The 21,237-nt window shown below is 44.6% G+C and overlaps 1 protein-coding gene across 1 annotated transcript in view; it reads left to right on the top strand.

Moving 5' to 3' along the window:
• The window catches only part of LOC143998830 (interleukin-13 receptor subunit alpha-1-like), a 206,710-nt gene that overhangs the window by 111,950 nt on the left and 73,523 nt on the right, over positions 1-21,237 (top strand). The window contains exon 4 of the mRNA XM_077493980.1: positions 2,081-2,201. Coding sequence (XP_077350106.1) covers positions 2,081-2,201 — 121 coding nt within the window. The remainder of the gene's footprint in view (positions 1-2,080; positions 2,202-21,237) is intronic.

A 21,237-nucleotide genomic window follows, 5' to 3' on the forward strand; every position in this document is an offset into this window, starting at 1 on the left:
GCTGGTCTAAAACCTCTTTTGATGTAAAGGGACAGTTTTGGTTGCTATGGACAATCTCCAGTTTACAGGCAGAAAGAACAGTTTTTATATTATAAAATTGTATGCAGGGCACTGGGCAGACTACTAGGGACAAGAGAGATGTGAAATAATTACATACAGCAATGTAATCTGTAAGATTACATTATACTGTATGTAATTTGTGTGTTTTACTTTTTGAATTTGACGCTGTTCTCCGTCCCCGTGTGTCGCAACGCTCGCAGGGAATGGAGCCCGGCAATGTGATACATCGAGCGGAGGACGGCTCGCTCGGACTGCGGGGGGGGGGGGACATTGCTGGATCCATGGGACAAGGTAAGTAAACTCATCATGGATACAGCGATGCATTCCCGAGTCTGGCTCGGGGTTACCGCTCATGGTGCTGAATTTTCACCCCGAGCCAGACTCGGGAATGCCACGGGGGGTTAATGAAGGAATTTGGGAACCAGTGAAGGGTAATGTTTGTATTGCAGCGTACAAGGACATTATAAACAGTAGTTCCCTTTTCAAACATGTGACAACAGTTTTGGGAAAGTCCTTTTCTTTTACAGCAAAACTGCCCCCCTGTGTATAAAAATCCAGGTCCATAAAATAAGGCTTTGATGAGTCTGATGAAACCTCAACCCTATTAAATACCTTTGGGATGAACTGGAATGCCAATTATGAGCCAGGACATCTTGTGCAACATCATTACCTTACAGCACATATTCTATTTATGGCTATTTGGCAGAGCCAGGACAAGGGGTTGGCCAATGTGTATTGTAGGAATGGGGGCACCGCAAGTTCATTCTACTGTAAGGCTGACAGGAGTAGTGACAGTGGCAACACTACTTCTGTCAGCTCATCGCTGGAAGCAGCAAGGAGAGGGGGTGCAGGCTGTGCTTTCTTCCCCCCCTTCTCCTCCTAAGCTCACACATAATGAGGGGAGGGAGCAATTTGCCATCTTTGCCCTGGGCATTGGATGATCTTGTCCCAGCACCTCTGTTTGGGCACACATTCCTATATACACACACTTCACAATGATTTAGAAAGCCTTCTCAGAGGAGTGGAGGCTGCAAAGGAGTGGAGGGGGAAGGGTTTACATATTTATGCCATGGTTTTGTAATAGTGGGGATGGTTTACTAAAAATGGAGAGTGCAAACTCTGGTGTAGCTGTAGCCAATTAGCTTCTAACTTCAGCTTGTTAAATTAAGTCTTGAAAAAAAGCCTGGAAGCTGGTTTCTATGAAGAGCTGCACCAGATGTTGCACCCTTCAGTTTTACTAAACCAACCCCCCCTACAAGTTTACTACAGTTTGATTGTCAAGTGTCCACAAACCTTTGACCATATTGGGGTTGATTTTTGCAAAGAATACCCAATCACGTGCAAGAAAAGTAAAAACAAAAAACAAAAAAAAACAGCATTTTTGTTTGCACATGATTGGATGATCGAAGTTAGTAGAGTTTCACCTCATTCACAAAGCTTTGGGGCAAATTTACTTACAAAGTGAAAAAAGTCTATTTGTATTATTCAACCCCATAGTGTATAACCAAGTTCTAAAGGCTTGTTTACATTTGCGGTTGTGAGGCAGCAAAAACATGTAGCTGAGATGCATCCCCCCCACAACTGCTCCCTATTAAGCTGCAAAGGCAGAGACCAGGGCTGTTCACATGCCTCAGTCATGGTGTTTTGCTTGATGGCTGTGGCAGGAATTATACCCCCTGTCACATTCGGCAGGCAATAGCACCCTATGAAGGTGATTTGTTCAACTGCCCTACAACAGCTTGCAGGGCATGCGATTTGTTAGAGCGGAATTTAGGGGGTTAATGCAGGTGGTGTGGAGGCGATAGATTGCCTCCCCACTACCAGGCATTGCCACTAGTGTAAACGAGACCTTAGCCAGTTAGTTCTGGTGTCAGTTTTGTGTGGTTACCAAAGAAAAAAAAATGTCCTAATTGTTCTTTGTACAATCCAAAATGTGACATCATACAGCTTGACTTATGCAAATTAATTTTTTTTGACAATGCTGAATTCATGCAAAAATTATAATTTGCTTCTTTTCTAGGTGATGAAGAAACAGCTGTGAACAATTTCCACTGTGTTTGGCATTATCAGGAACATGTAAAGTGCACTTGGCAACCTGGCCCAAAGACATCACCCAACACAACTTACCGGATCTTTTACTGGTTCGTAAACAGAATATTTGTAGATAAAATATTTGACATGGCAGGCTGTAGCAGAAGATGAGAACATAGTGTCATTACACAGCAGAGCTAGACCAAGAACAGTACTGTGCAAGAGAGAGGTTAGCGAAGAATCAGAAATAACTTGTACAGTGGTGGCGCAAGAGAAAGTAAATTGGTGCTCTACTGGTACAGCATGTAAAGAGGTTGTAAATCACATACTAGCTCATTATGAAATACTTACCTTAAAACGATGCCCTGCAGTGCTAATACCCCCCCCCCCCCCACTCCAGCGGCTGTCACCTTTCCCTGAGTCACTTCCAGGTGGGTTCGTTCGTGGGCTCCAGTGCTGTGATTGGCCAGGTGCCGCTGGTCACGACACAGGTCCTGAAGAAACAGTCACAAGCTTACCGGTAGGTACAAAGATGAAGATTTTATTTCTACTTTAATACCTAATCATTCAGTGGGGTAGAGTTTCCATGACCACCCGGCCCCATGACTAAAGCATAGTCTCTGATATCGAGGGACTGTCCCTGTCCCTCTTTCTTTCTCATTTGTCCCTCATTTGGTCTGATCTATATAGTTGTATATAAAATGCCAGCATAAAGGAGTTGTAGTGGTAAAAAAAAAAAGCACTTGTGGGTTTTAATTAATAACTTTTTTGTATAATTTGCCATTAACCTCCCTGGCAGTATGATTAGTTCTGGTTTTAGATGCTGAAAGCTGTACACTTATTTTGCATGGAAATTTGGCCTTTTATATTGTAGTCCTGTAATTCTTAGGAATTCTTAGGAATAACTCTCTTAAATCTGTTCAAACAAGAGTCTAGCAGACATCCCGGGTATGATAAAGTTTATAATATAATAAATAATAATAAAAATTATTCAATAATGTAATCAAATCCAAAAACACTGAAATTTGCTCATTTGCAGAATTGTCGCTGTCATTAGATTTAGTGTTTGATGACGAATTTCCCCACAAATCGCTATCGCTCAATTCTGCAAGTGATTATAATTTATTATCGCTGTTTTCTAGTTGGTCTAAAATCACTTTTGACATAAAAGGACACTTTTTGGTTGCTATGGACAATCTCCAAATTCAAGGCAGAAAAAAACTGTATTTATAATATAAAAGTGCATGCAGGGCACTGCACAGACCACTAGGGACAAAGGGGGTGTGTAATTTTTTTATACAGTACTGTAAGATTACAGTACTGTGTGTGTTTTTACTTTTTTGAATTTGGCGCCGATCTCCGCTCCTGTGCGCCGTAACGTCACAGGGAACGGAGCTCGGCGGCACTCGGGCACTGTGTGAATCGAGCGGAAGACAGCTCGATCACACAGCGCGGAGGACATCGCTGGATCCAGGGGACAAGGTAAGTAACCTCTCCCTGTATCCAGCGATGCGATCCCAAGTCTGGCTTGGGGTTACCGCTTATGATATTAAAATCCCAACCCGAGCCAGACTCGAGATCACCGCCAGGGAGGTTAAGGAGGCATGGCAGGGGGTGTGTCCTATGCCTACATACTTTTGTTAATAGGTGTCCCTTGTTCCCATTTAAAACAATTGGGAGGTATGCTAAAGTATGTAATGTAGTAATACAATATATCCCCAGCCCCCATATCTGAACTGGATAAGCCACTCGACACTGACAGCAGATCCTTATACAACAGTGGCAGTTCTCTAAGCATCTCTCCCACCTCAGAATTTAGTGATTAGTCTTTAAGGGGTGTGACTGCTTAATTCTGACTGATACACAACCAATCAGCATACAGTTCAACCTTACAGTTAATTTTCTCAAAACTTGTGGCAAAATATAAAATATTCCATGGACTCAACATGCCTCTCAGCAAATAGCTTTGGGTGTCTACTTTCCAAAATGGGGTCATTTGGGGGGGGGGTTGTGCTATCTGGACGAACATTTCAGGGAAGCCCCTGAGGAAGATACAAATGAACCCCTTGTATCGACACGCGTTGGGGAAGGGGACAGGATGGAACGCTAGTTAGTGCATCCACTAAGGATGATCAGCAAACCACCACAATATCAGCTGTTACAGCTCGGTTTTATGCTATTTTAGAGTGGCGTCCTGTAGCGTCATGCAAAGGTGAGTACCCTGTAAGGGATCTTTTCTGTGTTCATAATAAAAGTTTTAACATACTACATTATAAAGTCCCCCATTTATCTATTGATATTACTGTGGCACAAAAGGGGACTCCATTACCATATTGAAGCAAAGAGTGAGGCTACCACAGGAATCCGGATTTACCACTGAATCATTAACAGGTTCCAATGCGTTTATTGACCAAGTCTAATCAGCAAGGTCACACACTCTAAGGTGAGCATCCATTACCTGGGGGGAACACCTGAGTTCACATGCAGCACCTTAACCACTTGCCGGCCGCCCTATAGGCAATTGACGGCTGCAAAGTGGTTTCATAATCCTGACCGGACGTCATATGACGTGATCAGGATTATGAGCCGCTGCGCGACCCCGGGGGCGCGCATCGCGGCGATCGTGTGGTAAAAGGGTGTCAGTCTGACACCCGGCAACTACAATCTCGGTAAAGAGTCTCCGACGGAGACTCTTTACTACGTGATCAGCCGTGTCCAATCACGGCTGATCACAGTGTAAATGGGAAGAGCCGGTGATCGGCTTTCCCTCACTCGCGTCTGTCAGACGCGAGTAGAGGAGAGCCGATCGGCTGCTCCTCTGACAGGGGGGGTCTGTGCTGATCGATTATCAGCACAGCCCCCCCGAGGATGCCCACACTGGACCACCAGGGACGCCACCAGACCACCAGGGAAAAGGTAATCCTCCCTAGACCACCAGGGATGCTAGTCAGCACAATGGATGCCAATCAGTGCCCATAATGGATGCCAATCAGTGCCCACAATGGGCATCACTGATTGGCATGCATTATTGTTTGGCACTGATTGGCATCCATTACTATAGTATAACACCAATGCCGCCTATGAGTGCCCACCTGTGCCGCCTATGAGTGCCCACCTGTGCCGCCTATCAGTGCCCACCTGTGCCGCCTATCAGTGCCCACCCATGCCCATCTGTGCCGCTTATCCATGCCCATCTGTGCCGCCTATCCATGCCCATCTGTGCCGCCCATCTGTGCTGCCCATCCATGCCAATCCGTGCCAGCTATCAGTGCCAATTTGTGCCACCTATCAGTGTCCGTCCGTTTTGCCCATCCGTGTCGCCCATCCGTGTCCCCCATCAGTGCCGCCTATCAGTGCCACATATCAGTGTCCATCAATGCCACCTCATCAGTGCCACTTCATTGGTGCCACATTGGTGCCCATCAGTGCCGCCTTATCAGTGCCCATCAGTGTAGCCCCATCAGTGCCCATCAGTGAAGGAGAAAACGTACTTATTTACAAAGTTTTGAAACTGAAACAAAAAAAAACATTTTTTTTTTCAAAATTTTCGGTATTTTTTTATTTGTAGCGCAAAAAATAAAAACCGTAGAGGTGATCAAATACCACCAAAAGAAAGCTCTATTTGTGGGAAAAAAATGATAAAAATTTCATTTGGGTACAGTGTAGCATGACCGCGCAATTGTCATTCAAAGTGCGACAGCGCTGAAAGCTCAAAATTGGTCTGGGCAGGAAGGTGTTTAAGTGCCCTGTATTGAAGTGGTTAATATTGAATTGATATCACAGCAACCACTGAATTTCATGGATTACATTGGAGCACGTTTGAACTTTGATTGCACAGCACATTGAAACACTTTTTCTCACATACATATATATATTTATATATATATATTAGACATATACATATTATTGTAATAAGGATTTTTTAGTTTGGTTCGCCATTATATTGTTTTTAGGATTTTATTGATTTAGTTTTTTTCTCACCATATGGACGTTTTACCATATCCATTTATATCCACTAGCACTTTATTTGGAATAGTGTTTGTAACTTAGCACGTTATCACTTTATTGCTGTTGACATATAGCACATCTTAAAATTTTTTTCATTTCACTATATGGATTTTATGTTTGAAAGCACAGCGTACTTTAGAATAGTTAACATTAATAAAATGCAGTAAACAGTAAAGTATAAAAGAATTACAAAAAAGCAAACATGATAAAACATAGTGTGTGTGTGTGTGTGTGTGTTTGTGTATAATGTATGTATTTATTATAATTTTTTCACACTTCTATTTATAACTGTAACGGTTCCAGGTTTGGGTCTCTAAAAATGTGATGGCATCTTTGGAGACCCTGTGAGAGTGTCTCTTAGTCTGTGCAGTGCTGTACCCTACGCTAATGCTCCACTAGTGTGTGGTAGCATTTAAAACATTCACTGATGCAGATACCTGGTCGGTCAGGACAGGAGGGACAACAATAGCGGGTGTCACGCCTAAATCCGTGCTTGCCACAGACACAACATCTTCTTTGGGGTGCTCGATTGGTAGGGGTACCAGGGAAGACATACGGAAAATGCCTCCCATGCAGCCGGCTCACTGCATTTGCATTTTTGCATTGGAAAGTTGACCACTGCACACACACACATGGGGTTCAGCAGAGCCAATTGGAATAAGTATACAGACACTTTTTTGTAACAGCATCTGGCCTTACGGACGATTAAGTACGGCGCCATCAACTGGTCGTTGAGGTCCACCACTCCCATATTAAGGTTGTATTCGTGGGCACAGAGGAGTTTCTCTACAACACCAGTCACCGTTTGAATTTGGACTGTCGTGTCTGCGTGAAGAGAGGACAGAACGAAAACATTCTTATTATCTTTCAACTTCACAGCAAGCAAATTATTACATCTCAAGCAGGCTCTCTCCCCCCGCCTAAGATGGGAATCTACAAGCCGCTGGGGTAACCCCCGGCGATTAGATCACGCTGTGCCACATGCGCAAATTCCATGATCAAACACGTGACTAAAAAGTGGCACGCTTGTGTAATAATTGTCCACATACAAGTGGTACCCCTTTCCTGAATAAGGGTGACACCAAGTCCCACACAATCATACCAGCGTTCCCTGCCAGTTCTCTGGCTCTATGTAACTATCTCTTCCCTTGTAAACCATAAAACTATATGTATAGCATTTTTCTCTGTCACAGAGCTTATACATCTTGACCCCATATCTGGCACGCTTGCTGGGAAGATACTGTTTCAATAACAAATGGCCATCAGGGACTCATCAACGCAGACAACTTGATCAGCAGTAAACAAGGCTGCAAACTGTTTGTTAAAGTGGTTTATTAGGGGCCGAATTTTGTAGAGCCGATTGTATTCAAGGTAACCCCAAAGACGACAGAGTTCATTGTCATTGAAATGCATGAACCAAAAAATCTACTCATATTGTGTCCTAGTCATGGAGGCAGAGAACACGGGCATATGATGAATTTGGTCAATGGACCAAAATGACTCACTTTTTTTAGTTATGTCCATGAGGAGGGATAGGCCCAGTAAGGTCTTAAATTCAGAGAACTTACTAGGTCTCCAATCTCTGGCAAGGGTCAACTGGGAATTAGTGCCAATAAATTGATCAGCATACAAATTGATTTGGTCCACAATAGATCCATAGAGATCTTCCGTGAAAAACAGCAAATAAAAATCAAGTGGCATAAACTCAACTGTTTCCACCTGAATTCCGGGTTGGCCAGTGAAAGGGGGAAGTACAGGTGCTGCAGAAGTGGTGGGCTCCCAATTCGGATTGGCAAAGGCAGCAGGAAGGGCACTATGGGCTCAACGGGCCTGTCTTTGTCTTCTTGGTGGCTGTGGGACACTACTTGTGCTAGCCAACTCACCAGCTTGAGCTGCACTCATGGGACTCGCTACCTCACCATGTGTTACTGCAGTGCTGGATCTACGACCAGGATGTACTAGGCCGTTGGTGCTTGCCAGTTCACCAGAAGGATGAGCGGCACTAGTACTGGCTCTCTGCTCCATACAAGAGCCCTGCTGTTCTTGCACCTCAACAGCAGAAGAACAAGGTCGGGTATGCCTGACCTTGGTAGGGACCACTTCTCCGTCATCAGAACTATCTGTCAGGGTGCCGCTGCTGTCTACAGGATCATATTCTGAGCCTGAATCTGACAGATGGGTGACTTCCTCTTTACTCTTATCTGTAACGCTCCGAAACATGTAGGCCTCTTCACTAGTGTGTAGACACACAAAAGGGAGACGGGGCAAAAAAGGGGGGCAGCAGTGGGACTTTATATGAAACAAGACATTGGGGGTCAATTAAATCAATCAATAAAATAGTATTTTATTGGCGTTGCACGGGGAGATACTACAATACATTAACAATACGTCAATACTGTAATACATAAATCTTTTTGCAGAAAAAAATATACAATAAGATGAAATGTAAGTAGATAATAAATAGTAAATAAATATATATAAATAAATACTAGATAAAAAATATGTAGAAAAATATATATATATAATAGTAACATAGTCAATTCATAATATATAAGCATTAATATATATACTTCATATTATCATAACGTAATTGCACATCATTGGTAGCCGATCAATAGTATATCCCAAAGTGCATATATAGTGGAAACCAATAAAATGAATTGATGATTTAAATAGATACATCAAACCCATGGGGGAATCTTGGTTATTGGGGCATAACATCCACTAGTAAAAAGCTCGACGCGTTTCGTGGACTGTTTCCACTCATCAGGAGCCGCTATAAAAAATTGGGGGTACCTGTGATAAAGACATATACTGAGTATTAAAAATCAATGGTAATTGATTATAAAGGAAAAGAGGGGGCATACGAAGTGGTCCCATCCACTCTTACCTATAGAATAACAAAAATTGCATATGGATCTCATGGTAGTGACGATTTTAGATCGGAGGCATAGTTGAGGGGGAATCTGCATCTTTCCAGGAGTTGAGGTGACATCCGAGAAGCCGGCAAGCAGGCCAGAAGTGAGAAGGACCAGTATATGTCTTTATCACAGGTACCCCCAATTTTTTATAGCGGCTCCTGATGAGTGGAAACAGTCCACGAAACGCGTCAAGCTTTTTACTAGTGGATGTTATGCCCCAATAACCAAGATTCCCCCATGGGTTTGATGTATCTATTTAAATCATCAATTCATTTTATTGGTTTCCACTATATATGCACTTTGGGATATACTATTGATCGGCTACCAATGATGTGCAATTACGTTATGATAATATGAAGTATATATATTAATGCTTATATATTATGAATTGACTATGTTACTATTATATATATATTTTTCTACATATTTTTTATCTAGTATTTATTTATATATATATTTATTTACTATTTATTATCTACTTACATTTCATCTTATTGTATATTTTTTTCTGCAAAAAGATTTATGTATTACAGTATTGACGTATTGTTAATGTATTGTAGTATCTCCCCGTGCAACGCCAATAAAATACTATTTTATTGATTGATTTAATTGACCCCCAATGTCTTGTTTCATATAAAGTCCCACTGCTGCCCCCCTTTTTTGCCCCGTCTCCCTTTTGTGTGTCTAAATAATAGGGATGGAGCTCTGTGTACTGGATGGTCACGGCTCATATAAAGTCCCACCTGTATCCTTTCTATATTCTTCACTAGTGTACCTTTGATTGGACATTTTGGCTTCTAAATTTACTGGAACAACTAGTGTGGCTCACAGGAAGAAAAGAGCACTTGACTGTCAGTGACTGCTTCAAACACTACCAAAAAAACCTGGGCCTACCACTAACTGCCCTGATGCTGATTAGTGGCACAAATGACACTAGTATATTGATCAGTGAAAAATCTGACAACTGTACTGAATGACACTGTGACTGGGAGTGAAGGAGTTAACTGGGGGGAGGGGGGCGATCCAGGGGTAATGGGGGGGGGGGGGGGCAAGTGTACCTATGTGTACTGGTGTTAGTGTAGAGTTGGTGCAACTTACTGTGAGATGTCTCCTCTCTGGAACGAAAAGAGTTCCACAAGGGGAGATGACATCTCTTCCCCTGCCTGTGTTTACAATTATAAGCAGGGGAAGGAGTTCATTCACCAGAACCAATCAGCAGGTCCAGGCCATAAATCATTGACCTGGACTTGAATATTGATCAGTTCTGGGACGAATCTGATGGTCGCGAGCGATCCGTAATCATCTGATCCCCCCTTAGGGGAGGGTGGACTCTCTGACAGGTCCGTCCCTGCACAGAGTGCAAAGACGGACTTATCATCCGCCTGCTTAACGGGGATCAACAGAGCGATCCCCACTGAGTAAGCAGAGTAGTAAAAACGAACAGCCCCGTGTGAAAGGGGCCTAACATTAAAAATTACATTTAATGAAATATATATATAAAAATGGAATAAAAAACCTCTAGATGTAATGTTTGTTAAAAAAATGTATTCCATACCTAAATGCTCATTAATTCCTGCAAATGATGAAAAAATAAATACTCAAAAATGATATAAATTAAAATAAATATATGGTGAAGAAAAAAAAAATCCTAAAAAGTTAAGCCTTCTACACAGTTGTTTCTATTTCAGTTAATGGCTGTGTTTCAATCTGCATATCCAATTGATGATCATTATGATCTGCTTGGTATAATTGGTTATTCATAAACCTCACTCTAATCCTACAAAATCCCTAACTTTGTGCAAGTGTAGAGTGTGCAAGTGTAAGAACTGATGCTGGTTTGAATCCAAAGGGTAGTCACGCCAAATATTAATTTGGTCTAGATTTTTCTTCTGTTCACTCACTTTGCATTTTGTAAATTGATAATATTAAACAATTGAAATATATATATTTTTAAAGCATTCTTACATTGCAGATTTATTCACACCTGGCTAAAACTTTTGCACAGTAATGTATATCTTTTTCTTTACAAGATACATACAGTTCATTTTTTTGTATCTTTGATATCACAAGAAGAAATTAATCCTCCTACATAAGTTTTACAGGTATATCTGCTGTCTTCCCCTTTCTACACTCTTTGGAAAGTGCAGATTGTGCTAAAAATATTTCTTCCTCTTTCAGCAGCACATAGGGGTGGGTGAGGATACTGGACTTACACTGTGCGAAAGCTGATTAGAGGAAAGGGACACCCCCCCCCCCCACCTCCACATAGGCAGAGGAAAGAAGGAACATGCAGAGCTGTAGTCTGAATAGACAAGCTCCCTGCTAATCTACCTTTAAGCTTCCTCCCTGGCACAAATGTTCAGCTCATGTTATCACGTGTCCAAGAACTTGTCAGAAGTGACTCATGCTGATAACAGAGGAACTGAGCACCAGAGAGAAATGGCACTTAGAGCTTTGGAGAGAGATAAGTAAACACTACAGATAGATGTTCTTTAGTTTCAAATCTTCTTTTTATTTTATTTAATATATATTCAAATTCACATATACAGCTATAGAACAAATACATTCAATAGTTCCCCAAACATACTTATTTCTTTTCCTTCCCCCACCCATATCCCTCCACCCCTCCAAACCTCTCCACCTCCAATTCCCCCCACCCAATTATATTAGATACCCATTATAAACAACAACTTATCAAAAAAATATAAATAAATACAAAATTAAACATTCTGGTTTTTCCTTTCTCCCTCCCTCCTCCCCTCCCCATTTTCACTCTCTCCTTCATTCATAACTCTTACATCCCTTTCACTCTTGCTCTCTACTCACACCACTTTCCCCAAATTTTAACAAATTTCCTATAATTACCTCTTTTCCTATATATGTATTCCTCCTTTTTTATTATATCTTTAACTACTTCCATCCATTCCTTTACTGTGGGTGCTTCCCTCCTCTGCCATTTGTACGCGATTAATTTTCTCCCTTGAAAAAGGCATCTGATTACCGCTATCTGGATATCCCCCAGGACCTCCTCCTCTTCTATCAATCCCATTATACAGATTTTGGCTTCTACTTCTAAAGATAACCCAAGCACTTGATTTATTTTTCCTATTATTCCTTCCCAATATCTATATAATCTTGGGCATCGCCAGATCATGTGTATCAAATCCCCTCTTCGATCTCCACATCTTGGACATTCTGCATCTTGCCTACTCCCAAACCTAAACAACTTAAAGGGGGTATAATATACCCTATGTATTAAATACATTTGAGATATAATATGTGATGGGGATAATGAAACTTTCGTGCCCAGCGCCAAAACCCTCTCCCACTGTTCAACCGATATTGGGCCCATGTCTCCCTCCCATTTTACCCTTTTTTTTCTCCTCTATCACCCCTTCTTGTTCTGTTCTTTTTAGGTACCCATATATATCTGAGATAACTCCTTTCGATGTATTACTATTTATAATTCTCCTGAATACTGGCATCTTGCTCCACTCCAAAACCCTTCCTCTGAATTGTGCCTCTAACGCATGTTTTATTTGTATATAATTGAAGAAGGTATGGGCAGGTAACCCATATTCATCCCTTAGTTCCTGGAATGTTTTCAACCTCCCATCCCTGTACAGTTGTGCCAAGAAGTGGACGCCCCTCCGATCCCATTCTACTAATCTCCCCATTTTTTTTAATTTCCTCTAAATTTTTATTTTCCCATATTGGGGAAAATTCCATATATCCTTTATAGCCCAAAATTACTTTTACCTCCTCCCAACATTTGACCATCAGTTGAACTGTAGGGCATCTGGACCTAAATGAATCGGCCTCCACTGCTTCCACAACCGTATCATGCGGGGTATCCCACCCCAAGGGGCAACCTCCCTTCTCCTCTATTACTACTAAATTACCTCCTTTCATATACTGTAATTGTGCAGCCAAAAAATAATATCTCATGTTGGGTAGTGCCAACCCTCCCAATTCCCTTGGTCTCTGTAATACTTGTAAACTAATTCTTGCCACTCCATTCTTCCATATTACTTCTCTGAACAAACTTTCCATTTTTTTAAACCAGTATTTTGGAATCCAAACTGGTGAATTCTGTATAACATACAATATTTGAGGCATCCACACCATCTTTATTAAGTTGCACCTACCAGCTACTGACAGGGGGCTCCATACTCTGATTTTCCGCTTTAATTTTGACATAAGTGGTACTAAGTTCCCTGCTATGTACTGCCTCGGATCTGGCGTCATGTTAACTCCCAAATACTTTATTTGCTTAACTATTTTAATTTGGGATACCTGTACTGGCAATGGAGTATTCAGGGGATCCACTGGAAGGAGGACTGATTTTTCCCAGTTGATTACAAGTCCAGAAAAATATCCAAATTCTTTTATTAATGTCATTGCCGCCACCAATGAGGGCCCCGTATCCCCCAAAAACAGTAGCACGTCATCTGCATACATAGCGACCTTTTCCTCTTCATTCCCCCTTTTAAATCCCTTAATATCCTGCGCCTCTCTCAAGGCTACGGCCAGAGGCTCCACCGAGAGGGCGAAAAGCAGGGGAGACAAAGGGCACCCCTGTCTTGTCCCCCTCTCCAGGTAGAACCCCTCTGAGCATTCCCCATTTATCCTTACTTTCGCCCTTGGTCCTGTATACAGCACTCTTATCCAATGCATAAATCTCGGCCCAAATTGGAATTCCGTTAACACCTTCCTCAAATAATGCCATTCCACACTGTCTAAGGCTTTCATCGCATCTAAGGACATGACTGCTCTGCTCCCTTCATTTTCTGACGGAATCTGAATATTTAAATAGGCACGTCTCACATTCATATTTGTGGACCGCCCTGGGATAAACCCAGTTTGGTCCTGGTGTACTAGTTTTGTAATTATATTTTTTACCCTTGTTGCAAGTACTTTTGCCAGAATCTTAACATCTGAACACAGTAACCATATAGGTCGATATGATGCAGTCTCCAATTGATTTTTCCCTTCTTTTGCCAAGACCACCACTGTGGCTTCCATCATTGATGGCGGCAACTTCCCCGCTTCAAAGGCCCCATTAAGCACCTGTAGGAGAGCAGGTAAAAGTATATCCCCAAATTTTTTATAAATCTCTATCGGTAGTCCATCCGGACCTGGGGCCTTCTGATTTATCATTCCTGCTGTTACTTTTTGCAACTCCTCCAGAGTCAATGGGGCCTCCAAACCCTCCCTATCTTCCTCCGATAAACTGGGTAGTGTTATTTTCCCGAAAAATTCCTGCATTTCCCCTTCTACATTGGGATTTGAGATTTTATATAATTCCTCGTAATATTTTCTAAACACTTCCACTATCTCAGATATTGACTTCCTTATACCTCCCTCCCTGTCCAAGATCGCCAGTATTATTGGGGATTAGGGATGAGCTTCGTGTTCGAGTCGAACGCATGTTCGACTCGAACATTGGTCGTTCGTGCGTTCGCCGAATTCCGAACGTTTGGGCCGTTCGCGGCAAAATTCGTGTGGCCCACAATGCACTGCGATGGCGCAATGCATTGCTGTCTCACGATTGGCCAAGCATGCACTGTGACCCCGCATGCTTGGCCAATCGCAGCGCCAGTAGCGGGAAGAGCAATGGTTGGCCACAGGCATCCTGCCTGTGGCCAATCATAGCTCAGACTGTGTAGTGCACGCCCCACACTATATAAAGCTGCCTTTCAGGCGGCCTCGTGTAGTGTTTGTTAGCATCTGAAGCAGTGGGTGTTCTGTGTACCTTCAACACAGTTACACACCAATCGTTTTTGGCTGATTTACTATTTTGCTCTTGTGTAGTGGTTACTGTCTGTGCCCTGACCGCAGTATACACCACTATATTCACCTCACCTATATAGCTAGTGATCTAGCTTTAATAATAGAGCTTGCAGTCAGTAGTGTTAGTGCGTGCTGTCTGCGTGCTCTGTACCCAGTACATACCACTATATACACCTACATAGCTGTTCTCTATTTGAGCCCGATTGTCATTTGCTGGAGTTATTGGAAGTTGTGTGTGCCTCCAGCACAGCACAGTATACATCTGTATATACCCCTTTAACTCTGCTGTTTTCTTGTTATTGTCTGCGTGCCCTGACCGCAGTATACACCGTGATATTCACCTCACCTATATAGCTAGTGGTCCATCTTTAACAATAGAGCTTGCAGTCAGCAGTGTCACTCAGGAGATAGTGCGTGCTGTGTGCCTGCTCTGTATCCAGTACATACCGCTATTATCCACCTACATAGCTGTTCTGTATTTGGGCCCGATTGACATCTGCTGGAGTTATTGGAAGTTGTGTGTGCTTTCAGCACAGCACAGTATACATCTGTATATACCCCTTTAACTCTGCTGTTTTCTTGTTATTGTCTGCGTGCCCTGACCGCAGTATACACCGTGATATTCACCTCACCTATATAGCTAGTGGTCCATCTTTAACAATAGAGCTTGCAGTCAGCAGTGTCACTCAGGAGATAGTGCGTGCTGTGTGCCTGCTCTGTACCCAGTACATACCGCTATTATCCACCTACATAGCTGTTCTGTATTTGGGCCCGATTGGCATCTGCTGGAGTTATTGGAAGTTGTGTGTGCTTCCAGCACAGCACAGTATACATCTGTATATACCCCTTTAACTCTGCTGTTCTATAAAAAAGGCATCTGCAGGAGTTAGTGGGTGTTGTGTGCCTCCAGCACAATATAAACTACCCAACTACTGTTTTACCCAACTCCCTTCAGGCCATTACCATGTCTGGAAGGCCAGCAAGGAGAGGCAGACAGGCGGGAGCCGATAAAAGAGGGCAAGCAGGCTCTGTGTCTAGAGACAACAGTGCTGGTCGGGGACGCGGTGCATTGTCATCAGCACGTGGCCATGGGACATGCTTGTCCTTCTTTTCTGCAGCTGGACATGTTGAACCGCAACATGCCAACGACTTGGTAGAGTGGATGACCAAGCCCTCTTCATCCTCCTCATCCTCTCTCACCCAGTCTCAGGGTAGTAGAAAAGCAGCTGCCAACACATCGTCGTCCCTCCTCTCAATGTCATCATCAGTGACTCCTTCCCTAGACCCACCACGTCCTCCTGAGGAGTCTCCTGAACTCTTTGAGCACAGTGTTGGGTACATGCTCCAGGAGGATGCCCAGTGTTTGGTGGGCTCTGATGATGACACTCAGCTAGAGGAAGGCAGTAGCGTGAGCACAGAGAGAGGGGATGCTCAAGAAGGACAGCAATCTGGCAGTAATGTTCCACAAGCTGCAGCATACTGCCAGGTTTGCTACAGCGATGAAGAGGGAGGGGATGATGAGGGCACTGACTCCACGTGGGTGCCTGGAAGGAGGGAGGAGGAGGAGGAGGAGGAGGAGGCACATGTCCAACGAGGCAGGATGCCCTCCGGGGGCCAGCTTAGGGGCAGCACACCAACTGAATCACACCGCAGAGCTCCGCCTGCGCAGAGCGCTTCCTCTGCGCAGAGCGCTTCCTCTGCGCGTTATTCTAAAAGTTCTTTGGTGTGGGCCTTTTTTGAGATGAGTGCATCAGATCGCACCGCTGCTATTTGCAACATATGTCTCAAGCGTATCTCACGTGGCCAAAACATCAGCCGCTTGGGCACCACATGCTTGACCAGACATATGTTGACCTGCCATGCAGCTCGTTGGCAAGCATACCTCAAAGACCCACACCAAAGAACAAAGCGGACCTCTCCTTGCTCCTCATCAGCTGGCATCTCCAACCCCACTAGACCTTCAGTCCTCTCTGAAACCTGCTCTGAGAGGAATGAAGGTGTAGAATTAGGTGTGTCACAGCCAAGTGCTTCCGGGAACTCTGCTAGTGGTACATCCACGTCCGATTATAGCAGACAAATGTCCCTGCCCCAGCTGCTGGACCGGCGGAAGAAATTTACTCCCAGCCATCCACATGCCCAGCGGTTGAATGCTAGCTTGGCTAAATTGCTAGCACTTCAACTGCTGCCTTTTCAGTTGGTAGATTCGGCCCCCTTCCGTGAGTTTGTACAATGTGCGGTTCCTCAGTGGCAGGTCCCCAAACGCCACTTTTTCTCACGGAAGGCAATTCCGGCTCTCTACCGGCATGTGGAAGGCAATGTCCTTGCCTCGCTGGACAGGGCGGTCAGCGGTAAGGTGCATATTACCGCTGACTCATGGTCCAGCAGGCATGGACAGGGACGTTACCTGTCTTTCACGGCCCATTGGGTCACTCTTCTGGCTGCTGGGAAGGATGCAGGACAAGGTGCAGTAGTATTGGAGGTTGTTCCGCCACCACGCCTCCAAAATGCTACTATTAGTTGTGACACACCTCTCTCCTCCACCCCCTCCTCTTCTTCTTCCTCCACGGCCTCTTCCAGTGCTCTGTCCTCAGAACCAGCGGTGCTCCGTAGGCGTTGCAGGGGCTACGCAAGTATGCAGGCAAAACGATGCCATGCCGTGCTTGCGCTGGTTTGTTTGGGGGACAGGAGCCACACTGGGGCGGATGTTTTGTCAGCTCTGCAGGGGCAGGCCGAGAGGTGGTTGACGCCACGCCAGCTTAAGCCAGGAATGGTGGTTTGCGACAATGGCACCAACCTCCTCTCCGCCCTCCGACAGGGACAACTGACCCATGTGCCCTGTGTAGCTCACGTCCTTAACCTGGTGGTGCAGCGGTTCTTGGGCAGGTACCCCGGCTTACAGGATGTCCTGAAACAGGCCAGGAGAGTCTGTGTGCATTTCCGCCGATCATTTAATGCCTGTGCTCGGCTGGCTGAGCTCCAAAAGGAGTTGAACCTGCCCAAGAACCGCCTTATATGTGACATGCCTACCAGATGGAACTCAACATTGGCCATGCTGCAGCGGCTGCACACGCAGCAGAGGGCCATCAATGAGTACCTGTGCGACTACGGCACCAGGACAGGGTCAGGAGAGCTTGGTTTTTTCTCACCACGCCAGTGGGGCATGATCAGGGATGCATGCACTGTCCTGTCACCGTTTGAGGAGGCCACAAGGATGGTGAGCAGTGACAGTGCATGCATCAGTGACACTATACCTCTTGTCCACCTCTTGGAGCATACGCTGCGTGGAATAATGGACAGGGCACTTGAGGCAGAACAGAGGCAGGAAGAGGAGGACTTCCTTGCCTCTCAAGGCCCCCTTTATCCAGACAGTGTTCCTGCTGTGCCACCCATCACACAGGAAGAGGGTGAGGAGGAGGAAGAGGAGGAGGAGGATGATTGTGTCAGCATGGAGGTGGAGGCTGGCACTCAGCATCAGCAGCAGCAGTCTTATAGGGATGATTTACAGTCCCAAGAAACACGTGGACTTGTACGTGGCTGGGAGGAGGTAGCTGCGGATCATGTTGTCCTTAGTGACCCAGAGGACTCCGGACCGAATGCCTCAGCTAACCTACGCTGCATGGCCTCCCTGATCCTGCAAAGCCTGCGGAAGGATCCTCGTATTCTTCGGATCAAGGAGAGGGACCATTACTGGCTGGCCACTCTCCTTGATCCACGGTACAAGGGTAAGGTTGCCGACCTTATCTTGCCATCGCAGAGGGAGCAGAGGATGAGACATCTCCGGGAGGCCTTGCAGAAAGCTCTGTGCAACGCGTTCCCAGAGACTGGGAGGTCACAAACTCCTGGTCCTGGACAACGTGTTGCTGAGGCATCAGTCAGAAGGAGCGGTGGAGAAGGTGGCCGTCTGACTGATGCGTTCAGACATTTTTTTAGTCCGCAGCCCCAAGGTATGATTGGTTCCAGCACCCATCGCCAGCGTCTAATTTACATGGTGCAGGAATACCTAGGGGCAAGGTCAGACTTGGACACCTTTCCCACTGAAAATCCTCTGGCTTACTGGGTCTTGAGGATGGATCACTGGCCAGAGCTTGCACAGTATGCAATTGAGCTACTGGCCTGTCCTGCATCCAGCGTTCTTTCGGAACGCACCTTCAGTGCTGCTGGTGGCTTCGTTACCGATCACAGGGTGCGCCTGTCCACCGAATCAGTTGATCGACTGACCTTCATCAAGATGAATCAGTCTTGGATCACCCACAGCTACCAAGCACCTGAAGCTGATGTAACCGAATAATTTTTTTGAAATACCACATCCCTTCAAGACTGCCTATGCTGATGCTGAGTGACTGTCCTGTTATGTTGATTGTCTATCCTCTTCCTCCTCCGCTGATATGTTGGAAGAACATTTTTGGTTCTGGGTGATGCCAGCAGCCCAATTTTTCTGCCCCTGTTTAACAGGGGCGTTTAAGTACAATTTTTGATGCAATGCTTTGCAGCAGGGCTAATTCCTGCAAAAAAACTAGAGTGTATGGCAGAGGTTGCAGTGTGATGGCACCAGTGCCTAAGGCCCAATTTTTCTGCCCCTGTTTAACAGGGGCGTTTAAGTACAATTTTTGATGCAATGCTTTGCAGCAGGGCTAATTCCTGCAATAAAACTAGAGTGTATGGCAGAGGTTGCAGTGTGATGGCACCAGTGCCTAAGGCCCAATTTTTCTGCCCCTGTTTAACAGGGGCGTTTAAGTACAATTTTTGATGCAATGCTTTGCAGCAGGGCTAATTCCTGCAATAAAACTAGAGTGTATGGCAGAGGTTGCAGTGTGATGGCACCAGTGCCTAAAGCCCAATTTTTCTGCCCCTGTTTAACAAGGGCGTTTAAGTACAATTTTTGATGCAATGCTTTGCAGCAGGGCTAATTCCTGCAATAAAACTAGAGTGTATGGCAGAGGTTGCAGTGTGATGGCACCAGTGCCTAAGGCCCAATTTTTCTGCCCCTGTTTAACAGGGGCGTTTAAGTACAATTTTTGATGCAATGCTTTGCAGCAGGGCTAATTCCTGCAATAAAACTAGAGTGTATGGCAGAGGTTGCAGTGTGATGGCACCAGTGCCTAAGGCCCAATTTTTCTGCCCCTGTTTAACAGGGGTGTTTAAGTACAATTTTTGATGCAATGCTTTGCAGCAGGGCTAATTCCTGCAATAAAACTAGAGTGTATGGCAGAGGTTGCAGTGTGATGGCACCAGTGCCTAAGGCCCAATTTTTCTGCCCCTGTTTAACAGGGACATGTAATTACAATTCTTGATATAATATTTCACAGGAGGGCCCCTTCCTGTGCCCACCCAGAGTAACGGTGAGGACTTATAGTGTTGTGGCACCAGCACCACAACCACCAAAGGTCAATTTTTCTACCACTGTTCAACAATGGCATGTAATTACAATTCTTGATATAATCGTTCACAGCAGGGCGCTCCAGCAGCCACCAAGAGTCACTTTGAAGGCTTACAATGTTGTTGCAAAACCAACACCTTGTTCCGCCATTTCTGCAGAGCATATAGGGCAGGCCCCTACTTTCAAACATCCAATTTACAAACATCTCCTACTTGCAAACGGAAGGAGACAACAGCAAGTGAGATGAAAAAAGATGGACGACAAAACAAATTATACAGGGGTGATAACCCTTCCCTATGTTTTCCAAAAAGCTTAAAGATATTTTTTTTGACTGGAGCTACACTTTAAAAATGTACCGGTTGAAAATGACAAACAGATTCAACTTAACACAACAAACCTACACAGTCCCTGTCTTGTTTGCACCGCCTGTATACTGCTGTTCTGAGTATATAGGGCCTGGGGGCCACACGCATTTCCTTTTTTTAATATGGGTACGGGGTTCCCCTTAATATGCGTACAAGACCCAAATAGGCTGGTAATGGGCAGGGAGGGCTACCCATGCCATTTTTCTGAATGATTTTCAACCATATTGCATGAACCAGATATAACATTAAAACCGCAAGCAGTTTTAAATGGTGTTATTTCCGTTTAATGTCATTTTGTGCAGGGACTGTTCTAAACACGGGAAACACGTGGCACTTCACAGGCATACTATAGACACCCCCCAGGCACCATATTTAAAGGAATATTTCACTTTTTTTTCACTTTAATCGTCATTAAAATCAGTGCTCCCGCCAAAACGGTAGTTTTTAAAACTTTTTTTTGTAGTGACCCATGTCCCCTGAGGCAGGAGGCAGATCGCCAAACCCTTTTTAGCACACTATCTTGCATATTAGCCGTTAAAATTAGCACTTTCCAATTCGAACGTTCGAGTCCCATAGACTTCAATGGGGTTCTAACGTTCGTGCCGAACGCGGGGGTCGTTCGTAAGTTCTGGTGCGAACCGAATCGGGGGGTGTTCGGCTCATCCCTATTGGGGATGAACTA

Source organism: Lithobates pipiens, unplaced genomic scaffold, assembly GCF_037356315.1.
Source record: "Lithobates pipiens isolate NorthernLeopardFrog02 unplaced genomic scaffold, aLitPip1_a1.2 Scaffold_1, whole genome shotgun sequence".
Taxonomy (NCBI): domain Eukaryota; kingdom Metazoa; phylum Chordata; class Amphibia; order Anura; family Ranidae; genus Lithobates; species Lithobates pipiens.